Raw genomic sequence first — 12979 nt, 5'->3', positions numbered from 1 at the left:
AAAAGCCTTTTATGATATTTAATCAAAACTTTCAACGTCTCTGAAATTACTCGTTTTCCTGTCACTACAAGGCTATATGAAAGATTGTTGATTATTCCAGTTAGTGCTGTTTCTTACAAGAACATTTTAGAAAAATAGGGAACTTTGTTAATTATTTATGAACTTTCATGCCTTTCCAATCTCATATTACTTAAAGTGCCCCTATTATGGATTTTTGAAAATTACCTTTCATGCAGTGTGTAACAGCTCTAAGTGAATGAAAACATCCTGCAAAGTTTTAAATCTGAAAGTGCACCGTGTATAAAGTTATTGTCTCTCAAAAGAAAGAGTCGACTCTGAATCAAAACTAGTCGTTTTTAAAACGAATCCCAAGCCGTTTCATGTTGACGTCAACATGAAACATTAGCATATTGCCTGCCCACTTGTTGGTCTTTTCGCGCTGGTCTAAATGAAAATGCAAATTCATTCTTTGCCACTAGGTGCCGCTTTTGGAGCGGTAAAAATAACGGTTTCCCCGGTAGCGCTGTACACAAAGCAGCACTGCGCTCACAAACGCTGCTTTATCAGGCATTACAGGCGAGATGAAATGAAAATGAGACCAATCGGACCAATCACCGCAGATTAGCGTCACGCAAAGGAGGGGTTTGGAAAAATGAATTATTGAGTGAATTGTTTGGGAGTCGTTGAGCAAGTAAGGTAAAAATAAATGCATATTATAAGACAATGAAAGTGTCTTTTGACCTTGCATGCATGTTAGCCTGTTGTTGATGACTCCCAAAACCAAAATATGAACCTTTCATTACCCATAATAGGGGCACTTTAATTTTCAATGTGAAACAGAAAAGGAGGTGTTTCACAGAATGTCATGTGGACACGTGGAGCTCTAAAATTGACAAAAATGGCACCATAAAAGTATTTCATGTGACTTATATTTTCCCCCTCTACAGTTAAACTCAAATTTTATTTGCATAGATTCAAAATGGCACGTCATGCCAGGCTTGACGTCAGTGATGCCATATTGCAGTTAGTTATCATGTGTCTTGCAACTATGTCAAGTCTGAATATGCAGAAGTGCATATGCACAAATTTTTGCCCTTTTTCTCACTCAAAGCTACCATTATGGCTTAGAAGGGTTTTGTCGACTACTTTTATGGTGCTATTTTTTTATATTTTATAGTTACATTTTATTTGTATAGTGCTTTTTGGAAATGCACATTGTGTCAAAGCAGCTTTACAAAAAAAAAATATAATAATATAAATAGATAATATAAATTATCTTCATGCTTTACAGTTGTATTTAACAAATTAGAGCTGGGAAATAATATTGTTTTGATTTTTCGACTATATGAACAATCAAGCAGTTGAAATTTGCTGTGTAGTATAGGCCTATATCACTTTACATGCATATACTGCACGTATGTATGCTGATGAAGTTGGATATATGGAGGAAAAACCCTGTCACATTTACATTTATTGAATGGAATAGAGCAGCATGAACATTCTGCAAAACGTATTCTTTTGAGTTCCACAGAAGAAAGTAAGTCATACAGGTTTGGATCAACATAAATGTGAGAAAATAATGAAAAAAAAAATCTTTTTTTGGGGAAACTGTCCCCAAAAGCACCACAGCGCCCATTATTAGGATTGTTTTTTGTGTACATTCACTTGAAGGTCCCTGTAGGTGACCGTTTCAGACCCCTTTTCACATGCATCTGTTTTTCACCAGAGCTGTCAGTTTATTAACTGACAGGCACCGTTTAGCCAGCTCAGTCTTGGTCCTCTCTTACTGCAGGCTTATACAACACCAAACACCGACCGCGTCACTTCCCTCAGTCAGAACCCTGCAGCTGACGCTCTAGGAGCCCACTTGACTTTATGAGCAGCTGTTTAACATTGACAAGTGCAACTTTTGACCCATTACTGAAGATGCATTTTGGAGCACTTTAATCTCTGCACAACACTGCAGCTGTAGTGCTTGTTTTTGGCACGAGTTTATATGGAAAAACAGCTCGCTGAATTGCAGTCATGCTTTAATAATGAGGAGGAATGCAACTTAAGTAGAACATTTCCTTAGTGTGTGTGCAAGAGTCTGGTTTTGTAGGTTAGTCTTTGTGTTTTGTGAATGTACTAGTATAGGCCTATATCACTTTACATGCATATACTGCACGTATGTATGCTGATGAAGTTGGATATATGGAGGAAAAACCCTGTCACATTTACATTTATTGAATGGAATAGAGCAGCATGAACATTCTGCAAAACGTATTCTTTTGAGTTCCACAGAAGAAAGTAAGTCATACAGGTTTGGATCAACATAAATGTGAGAAAATAATGAAAAAAAAAATCTTTTTTTGGGGAAACTGTCCCCAAAAGCACCACAGCGCCCATTATTAGGATTGTTTTTTGTGTACATTCACTTGAAGGTCCCTGTAGGTGACCGTTTCAGACCCCTTTTCACATGCATCTGTTTTTCACCAGAGCTGTCAGTTTATTAACTGACAGGCACCGTTTAGCCAGCTCAGTCTTGGTCCTCTCTTACTGCAGGCTTATACAACATCGACCGCGTCACTTCCCTCAGTCAGAACCCTGCAGCTGACGCTCTAGGAGCCCACTTGACTTTATGAGCAGCTGTTTAACATTGACAAGTGCAACTTTTGACCCATTACTGAAGATGCATTTTGGAGCACTTTAATCTCTGCACAACACTGCAGCTGTAGTGCTTGTTTTTGGAAAAACAGCTCGCTGAATTGCAGTCATGCTTTAATAATGAGGAGGAATGCAACTTTAGTAGAACATTTCCTAAGTGTGTGTGCAAGAGTCTGGTTTTGTAGGTTAGTCTTTGTGTTTTGTGAATGTACGTGTGCTGAAGGTGTTTGCTCCTTGATTTCCCAGGAGGCCATTGTGACTGTGTCCATCATCTTTCTTCTTCCCAGCGCTGTGCTCAGTTTATTAATGATGTTTAGACTCTTATTTTCAGTGCAGCTCATATGGTGGCGACAGGCTGCATTAGATTAAGTGTTTAAATATTATTTTTGGATTTTATGTATAGCTTGAGACTTTGAGGCTGAAAGGCGTGTTGAAGGACGTATGTGTGTGTTAAGGTTAAGGTCAGTGTAATGTTACCCTCGGCTAGCATTGGGAGTGAGAACAGCGCTATAAACAGGAAACCGATGTCACAGTCTGGATTTTAGCCAGACACAGGCTGATCATGGACAGAAAGTGCATATATACGTAAAGTTAGTGTATAATAAGGGTCTTTCAGGCCAAACGCTGCTTTATCAGGCATTACAGGCGAGATGAAATGAAAATGAGACCAATCGGACCAATCACCGCAGATTAGCGTCACGCAAAGGAGGGGTTTGGAAAAATGAATCATTGAGTGAATTGTTTGGAAGTCGTTGAGCAAGTAAGGTAAAAATAAATGCATATTATAAGACAATGAAAGTGTCTTTTGACCTTGCATGCATGTTAGCCTGTTGTTGATGACTCCCAAAACCAAAATATGAACCTTTCATTACCCATAATAGGGGCACTTTAATTTTCAATGTGAAACAGAAAAGGAGGTGTTTCACAGAATGTCATGTGGACACGTGGAGCTCTAAAATTGACAAAAATGGCACCATAAAAGTATTTCATGTGACTTATATTTTCCCCCTCTACAGTTAAACTCAAATTTTATTTGCATAGATTCAAAATGGCACGTCATGCCAGGCTTGACGTCAGTGATGCCATATTGCAGTTAGTTATCATGTGTCTTGCAACTATGTCAAGTCTGAATATGCAGAAGTGCATATGCACAAATTTTTGCCCTTTTTCTCACTCAAAGCTACCATTATGGCTTAGAAGGGTTTTGTCGACTACTTTTATGGTGCTATTTTTTTATATTTTATAGTTACATTTTATTTGTATAGTGCTTTTTGGAAATGCACATTGTGTCAAAGCAGCTTTACAAAAAAAAAATATAATAATATAAATAGATAATATAAATTATCTTCATGCTTTACAGTTGTATTTAACAAATTAGAGCTGGGAAATAATATTGTTTTGATTTTTCGACTATATGAACAATCAAGCAGTTGAAATTTGCTGTGTAGTATAGGCCTATATCACTTTACATGCATATACTGCACGTATGTATGCTGATGAAGTTGGATATATGGAGGAAAAACCCTGTCACATTTACATTTATTGAATGGAATAGAGCAGCATGAACATTCTGCAAAACGTATTCTTTTGAGTTCCACAGAAGAAAGTAAGTCATACAGGTTTGGATCAACATAAATGTGAGAAAATAATGAAAAAAAAAATCTTTTTTTGGGGAAACTGTCCCCAAAAGCACCACAGCGCCCATTATTAGGATTGTTTTTTGTGTACATTCACTTGAAGGTCCCTGTAGGTGACCGTTTCAGACCCCTTTTCACATGCATCTGTTTTTCACCAGAGCTGTCAGTTTATTAACTGACAGGCACCGTTTAGCCAGCTCAGTCTTGGTCCTCTCTTACTGCAGGCTTATACAACATCGACCGCGTCACTTCCCTCAGTCAGAACCCTGCAGCTGACGCTCTAGGAGCCCACTTGACTTTATGAGCAGCTGTTTAACATTGACAAGTGCAACTTTTGACCCATTACTGAAGATGCATTTTGGAGCACTTTAATCTCTGCACAACACTGCAGCTGTAGTGCTTGTTTTTGGAAAAACAGCTCGCTGAATTGCAGTCATGCTTTAATAATGAGGAGGAATGCAACTTTAGTAGAACATTTCCTAAGTGTGTGTGCAAGAGTCTGGTTTTGTAGGTTAGTCTTTGTGTTTTGTGAATGTACGTGTGCTGAAGGTGTTTGCTCCTTGATTTCCCAGGAGGCCATTGTGACTGTGTCCATCATCTTTCTTCTTCCCAGCGCTGTGCTCAGTTTATTAATGATGTTTAGACTCTTATTTTCAGTGCAGCTCATATGGTGGCGACAGGCTGCATTAGATTAAGTGTTTAAATATTATTTTTGGATTTTATGTATAGCTTGAGACTTTGAGGCTGAAAGGCGTGTTGAAGGACGTATGTGTGTGTTAAGGTTAAGGTCAGTGTAATGTTACCCTCGGCTAGCATTGGGAGTGAGAACAGCGCTATAAACAGGAAACCGATGTCACAGTCTGGATTTTAGCCAGACACAGGCTGATCATGGACAGAAAGTGCATATATACGTAAAGTTAGTGTATAATAGGGGTCTTTCAGGCCAAGAACTAAAAGCGAGTGTTGCATTTTAAATAAAATTCCCATAATAACATGCATATGATACTATTATGTTGTATTAACTTCTTTCATGATGTTTACATTAAAAATGCTTTTAAATAATAATTTCTGATGTGTAGAGTCATTACGTTAAATTTGAAATTGATTAAATATTTTAATTGCATTTAATATTTTAATTATTTATAATTTGGTTATGGTTTGAATTTTATTTTATTTTGTTCTATTTTGTTTTATATATATTTATATTTATATATTTTTTATTTTTGCCCTGCAGTACTGCTGTGGACCCCCTAGGGGTCACAGACCCCCTGTTGAAGAGCCCTGAAATAGTTTTTCTTTATGTATTTAAAAAAGTTACTCCCTCATTGAGATCATGTCACTCTGATTTACTGCTGACAGCATTGACATTATGATTGACAGGTCAGGACACAGGCGATAACATAACTAGAAAGGGTGCAACACATTTGAATATATCAATGTTTGATTGATGTTGTTTTTGTTATGTTGAGAAATCACACTGGATTTCCGCCAGTGCCTCTGGCCGATCCCAAAGCCACGCTTGTGACCAGAATGATATTCATTTTCTGAGCTCATGGGAATTCTGGGAACCAGATGAGATCTATATTTGTCTATGTTTGTGATGGGACTCTTTGCACGTCAATATTTAATGCCACTCGTGATATTAGGATTAAATATGAGCCTCTGGACATGGTCTGAAATAGTTTCATTTGATTTTTATCTCCAAAGTGCTCATTTGCAAATTAATTGTGTCCGTTGTTTTGTAAATGAATGTTCTGATTTCAGAGTTGGGTTTATATAAAATTTTTATGCAGCTGCAGATTCCATCATGGAATTGTAATCAGGCAAAATGGCAAGTTAAGGAACAGACTCTTGCATTCTCCTGAACTATGTCTGTTGAACAAAGATGCCTATTCTTGGGCTGTTTTTATGAGGAATCGTCATACATGAGAAAATCACAAGAATCTTTGGAAATGCACATTGTGTCAAAGCAGCTTTACAAAAAAAAAATATAATAATATAAATAGATAATATAAATTATCTTCATGCTTTACAGTTGTATTTAACAAATTAGAGCTGGGAAATAATATTGTTTTGATTTTTCGACTATATGAACAATCAAGCAGTTGAAATTTGCTGTGTAGTATAGGCCTATATCACTTTACATGCATATACTGCACGTATGTATGCTGATGAAGTTGGATATATGGAGGAAAAACCCTGTCACATTTACATTTATTGAATGGAATAGAGCAGCATGAACATTCTGCAAAACGTATTCTTTTGAGTTCCACAGAAGAAAGTAAGTCATACAGGTTTGGATCAACATAAATGTGAGAAAATAATGAAAAAAAAAATCTTTTTTTGGGGAAACTGTCCCCAAAAGCACCACAGCGCCCATTATTAGGATTGTTTTTTGTGTACATTCACTTGAAGGTCCCTGTAGGTGACCGTTTCAGACCCCTTTTCACATGCATCTGTTTTTCACCAGAGCTGTCAGTTTATTAACTGACAGGCACCGTTTAGCCAGCTCAGTCTTGGTCCTCTCTTACTGCAGGCTTATACAACATCGACCGCGTCACTTCCCTCAGTCAGAACCCTGCAGCTGACGCTCTAGGAGCCCACTTGACTTTATGAGCAGCTGTTTAACATTGACAAGTGCAACTTTTGACCCATTACTGAAGATGCATTTTGGAGCACTTTAATCTCTGCACAACACTGCAGCTGTAGTGCTTGTTTTTGGAAAAACAGCTCGCTGAATTGCAGTCATGCTTTAATAATGAGGAGGAATGCAACTTTAGTAGAACATTTCCTAAGTGTGTGTGCAAGAGTCTGGTTTTGTAGGTTAGTCTTTGTGTTTTGTGAATGTACGTGTGCTGAAGGTGTTTGCTCCTTGATTTCCCAGGAGGCCATTGTGACTGTGTCCATCATCTTTCTTCTTCCCAGCGCTGTGCTCAGTTTATTAATGATGTTTAGACTCTTATTTTCAGTGCAGCTCATATGGTGGCGACAGGCTGCATTAGATTAAGTGTTTAAATATTATTTTTGGATTTTATGTATAGCTTGAGACTTTGAGGCTGAAAGGCGTGTTGAAGGACGTATGTGTGTGTTAAGGTTAAGGTCAGTGTAATGTTACCCTCGGCTAGCATTGGGAGTGAGAACAGCGCTATAAACAGGAAACCGATGTCACAGTCTGGATTTTAGCCAGACACAGGCTGATCATGGACAGAAAGTGCATATATACGTAAAGTTAGTGTATAATAGGGGTCTTTCAGGCCAAGAACTAAAAGCGAGTGTTGCATTTTAAATAAAATTCCCATAATAACATGCATATGATACTATTATGTTGTATTAACTTCTTTCATGATGTTTACATTAAAAATGCTTTTAAATAATAATTTCTGATGTGTAGAGTCATTACGTTAAATTTGAAATTGATTAAATATTTTAATTGCATTTAATATTTTAATTATTTATAATTTGGTTATGGTTTGAATTTTATTTTATTTTGTTCTATTTTGTTTTATATATATTTATATTTATATATTTTTTATTTTTGCCCTGCAGTACTGCTGTGGACCCCCTAGGGGTCACAGACCCCCTGTTGAAGAGCCCTGAAATAGTTTTTCTTTATGTATTTAAAAAAGTTACTCCCTCATTGAGATCATGTCACTCTGATTGACTGCTGACAGCATTGACATTATGATTGACAGGTCAGGACACAGGCGATAACATAACTAGAAAGGGTGCAACACATTTGAATATATCAATGTTTGATTGATGTTGTTTTTGTTATGTTGAGAAATCACACTGGATTTCCGCCAGTGCCTCTGGCCGATCCCAAAGCCACGCTTGTGACCAGAATGATATTCATTTTCTGAGCTCATGGGAATTCTGGGAACCAGATGAGATCTATATTTGTCTATGTTTGTGATGGGACTCTTTGCACGTCAATATTTAATGCCACTCGTGATATTAGGATTAAATATGAGCCTCTGGACATGGTCTGAAATAGTTTCATTTGATTTTTATCTCCAAAGTGCTCATTTGCAAATTAATTGTGTCCGTTGTTTTGTAAATGAATGTTCTGATTTCAGAGTTGGGTTTATATAAAATTTTTATGCAGCTGCAGATTCCATCATGGAATTGTAATCAGGCAAAATGGCAAGTTAAGGAACAGACTCTTGCATTCTCCTGAACTATGTCTGTTGAACAAAGATGCCTATTCTTGGGCTGTTTTTATGAGGAATCGTCATACATGAGAAAATCACAAGAATCTGAGTTCAACAGGAAGTGAGGCCTCTGTTATGTCAGCCATTCCACATATGGTACGTGATGTTATTACAAGAGAAAAAAATCAGTTCACAATTCACATGTGTTTTGTGTTCTGAGTAGTGTTAGATAGTGCTTTATAATATGTGACCCTGGACCACAAAACCAGTCTTAAGTGTACATTTTTCAAAATTGAATAAATAAGCTTTCCATTGATGTATGGTTTGTTAGGATCGGACAATATTTGGCTGAGATACAACTATTTGAAAATCTGGAATCTGAGGGTGTAAAAAAATCTAAATATTGAGAAAATCGCCTTTAAAGTTGTCCAAATGAAGTTCTTAGCAATGCATATTACTAAACAAAGATTACGTTTTAATATATTTACAGTAGGAAATTTACAAAATATCTTCATGGAACATGATCTTTACTTAATATCCAGATTTTTGGCATAAAAGAAAAATCAATAATTTTGACCCATACAATGTATTTTTGGCTATTGCTACAAATATACCCCAGCGACTTAAGGCTGGTTTTGTGGTCCAGGGTCACATATTTAGAGTTGCATATTTCTAACATCAATGAGATGAGATTGTCCTCAAAAATGGACTTACCCTCAAACCATCCAAGATGTAGATGAGTTTATTTCTCCATCAGAACAGATTTGAGGAAATTTAGCATTACATCACTTGCTCACCAGTGGATCCTCTGCAGTGAATGGGTGCCGTCTTAACTTTAATGGTTTAAAGTTAAAATGCCTTTATGACGGATTTGTTTCTTGCAAACACAGCTTTTCACTTCGAAAGACATTTATTGATTAACTAGAGTTGTGTGGATTACTTGTGGATAATTGTGATGTTTTTATCAGCTGTTTGGACTCTCATTCTGACGGCACCCATTCACTGCAGAGGACCCATTGGTAAGCAAGTGATGTAATGCTTAATTTCTCCAAATCTGTTCAGATGAAGAAAACTCATCTACATCTTGGATGGCCTGAGAGTGAGCACATTTTAAGCAAATTGTCATTTTTGAGTGAACTATTCCTTTAAATATTTTAAAACATTATATATAAAAGTATGCAGAACTATAAGTTTTGTATCAAAGATCATAGACTGACAGCACTACTTTGTACTAATTCAGAAAACCACTGAGGTTGCTGTTGTGTAACTGCTTTGCCTTATTCGTCCTGAGGGATGCTGCATGATTGCGATGTGCGTTGCATGTCCAGTGATTGATCCAGATGTCTGTCTGCGTGTAAAAATAATTCTCTGTCCCCACAGAATAATTCATAGCTCAGATACGCTGGATAAAGCTGATTGGGTGCTATCAAAGCTGCCTATAATCCTTTAAAGCTCAAGACCCTGCCTGTGCTGCTGCTTCTGCCTGTATGTGTGTGTGTTTCCCCACTGGTTCATTACTATTTAATAGATGTTTGAAAGACTTTAATCTGCAAAGCATGATCAATAATACAGCACAGGGCTCATTACAGGGGAATATATACCATTCAGGAAGAGAGAGGGAAGTGAGAGAAAACAAACAAGGCTGAAAAGAGAAAGAGGGAGTGAATGGTAGAAAGAAAAACGGAGGAATGGAGGGGGAGGTGTTGCTGGCAAGACAATTCATTTTCCGCACTGACAGATTCCGCTAATCCGACGCAGGCATCTGATCTAAGAGGATCAGAGAGGTGAATCATGCAGTCAGGTCAAGCATTGCTGACTGTCTCTGTGTCCTGTGTGTGGACCTCACGTCGTTCAAAAGCATTATCCAATTTACATTTGCCTTGTGATATTATAGACATATATCACTGATTCAGCTAAAACTTTAAGATACCACTGTAATTATGTATCTATTCATATACATATATAATTATTTATTAATAACAATACTTATAAAAATAGTAGTAGTTATAATTTATATTTATATAATTATACGCTCACACACAATTCTTGTACTTTTTATGATGGAAGGATGCAGTTTAGGGGACTTAAAAAAAATCAACAGCCATCCACTGCCATTATAAATCTTGGAAGAGCCAGGACGATTGTATTCGTCTGAAAGAAGAAAGTCATATACACCTAGGATAGTTTGAGGGTGATTAAATCATATATATATATATATATATATATATATACAATTATATATGTCTATACACACTCTTGCCACTAGAGGACTCTATGGGTCTCTTACAGTTTGAAAGGGCCACTGCTGCTGCTGGCTGTGATTTCTTGTCTGGAATACGTGTGTGTGTGTGTGTTGTGTTTGTGAACAGACAACAGGTGAAGGCAGAGGGGCGATTCATGGCCTAAATCCTTAAAATAGCACACATTCCTCTAGCACTGGGGCACTGGTGGCCCTGGGTGGGTGTTTTGATTGCTTGAGGGGGTCTGGAGGTCTGTTGGTGGCAGAGAGAGATGAGAGCCGGGAGCCAGCAGGTGATGAAGATTTTCCTCAGATGAAGGTGTTGGACTGGATGGATTTAGTAGGTTCTCACTAGAGCTGACAGGTGGAAGTTGGGGGTGGGGTGTGGGACATGCATAGCTGCACATCTCCTTTCCAAACGGAGAATGTGGGAATGACAGCAAGACAACTTTTAAATGCCATTTCGTGGCATGAGATAATGTTTATTAGAGCAGAGAACAATTGGCTAAAGGAATATTGTAGGTTCAGTACAAGTTAAGTTCAATTCACAGTATTTCTGGAAAAAAATAAAATGTATCTATATATACAGTATGTATGATAGATATAGATATAGATATGTAGATATATATATAGTATTATTTTTATTTGCATTTATCTGTGAAATATAACGTGAGTTAACATTATTTTAATGTGTGCGAAGAAACTATTTCATATATCTGTCAGCTGAAAAAATTTAGAATAAAATATTATGTATAATTGACTGATTCATTTATCTTTGATCTCTTTTTTTTCTGTCTCAGATGATGTGTGTGACTTGAAAGCAGAGCGGCCGGGTATAGGTAGCGAAATGACAGCCAAAGAGCGAGGCTCACTGGAGGATAACGAGGAGAGAGACCAGGAGGAGGTGGAGGCTGGAAACGGAGAGAAGGGGCAGGAGGATGAGCGGGAGAAGAAGGAGGTGAAGGAGGAGACGGCGGAGGAGGAGAAGGAGGGGGACAGAGAGGAGCAGAGAGGAGTGGATGACGAAGATGAGCTGGAGGTGCTGAGGTCGCAGGTGGTGCAGCTGCTCCTGGAGCTGGAGGAGACCAGAGAGGTGTCACAACGACACGAGGAGAGCTACAACGAGCTTCAGGGTGCGTATGCTAATGGGGTCTGTTTTTAGGGTGTGACATCATCACCGAGGAGTTCCCTCTGAGCATGCTCAGCTGTCACTGACCGCCAAACCACCTGTTTCTCCAGTCCTGCCCTCACACAAACATTCCTGGCTTGTTAATATTGTCGGATGCCAGTGATAAGTTACTAATTACTCATGTCCCTCCAGTTGCCATTTAATGTCATTGTTTTGCTTTGTAGGTCTTTTGGAGGAAGAGCGGCTGGCAAGCGCCCACCAGGCCGAGAGCTTTACGAGGCAGATCCAGAGACTTCAAGGTGAACAGAAAGACAATTAGAAACAGAAGCAGATGTGAACGCATCACAATTCTAAAGATAAAATAAATAAAATTAACTTTAGACTTTAAGTATGACAGATATGAATTATTATACTTAGTCATCAAGTAGCAAAAATATCCTCTTACATTTAGCATATTGAATAACAGCTGTGTCCAACACTATTGAATAAACATTCTTGTTATATCAAGCTGTTTCATGATTTCAACACAGACCACAGATGATTTGAAGAGGCTATTTGCATATTCATATCTTTGTGCAGTATTAAAAATAGAAAACATTTGCTATGGTTGGAAATATTATACTACACATAGTGCTACTCAATATGCTGTTGTACTACTATCCAGATAACATTTGCCACAATGTGCAATATACATTATAGTACAATGCACTGGGTACTTTTTTCAGTATGCACTATATACTATGCAGAATGCAGTGAGCTCACATTGTATTTTGAACATTGCCGATGTACCTTTGTTCCAATACGGCTTCATTATCTTTATGAATACATTAAAATTGATAATATCAACTAATTGCATTACTCTCTGCACATCATGTTCAAACACTCCTGCAAGGTCTTCTTGTATTCAAACTCAATGTCGATGACACACACGATCTATGTGTTGTTTGTTTGGGCGAGGAGCATGCACGCGATGTCCTCGAGGGGGCAGTCTGCGTGCATTGCAAGTTTTTTCCAATGAAAAAGCTCCTTTCTCGTTTGTCTCTCTTTTCAAGTAAAGAGGGGCAGCCATCTGCTTCCCGCGGTTCAGGACCTGTCACTGCTGAGGCACGGAGGAGAATGAACTTGTGGGGATCTCAGGTGGACCTGGCCGATGAGTTTAGAGAGGGGCTTTCCTTCT

At 38.0% G+C, this 12979-nt stretch overlaps 1 protein-coding gene across 1 annotated transcript in view; it reads left to right on the top strand.

Annotated features, from left to right (window-relative positions):
* LOC107592241 (coiled-coil domain-containing protein 136-like) overlaps positions 1-12979 on the top strand; it is a 32632-nt gene that overhangs the window by 7781 nt on the left and 11872 nt on the right. Inside the window, exons 3-4 of the mRNA XM_016281659.1 lie at positions 11474-11806; positions 12027-12101. Of these exons, the coding sequence (XP_016137145.1) occupies positions 11474-11806; positions 12027-12101 (408 nt within the window). The remainder of the gene's footprint in view (positions 1-11473; positions 11807-12026; positions 12102-12979) is intronic.

This window comes from Sinocyclocheilus grahami, unplaced genomic scaffold, assembly GCF_001515645.1.
Source record: "Sinocyclocheilus grahami isolate Dianchi unplaced genomic scaffold, SAMN03320097.WGS_v1.1 scaffold151.1, whole genome shotgun sequence".
NCBI lineage: Eukaryota > Metazoa > Chordata > Actinopteri > Cypriniformes > Cyprinidae > Sinocyclocheilus > Sinocyclocheilus grahami.
Note: the sequence above shows the minus strand (reverse complement) of the source record. Positions and strands in the feature narration are given on the sequence as shown.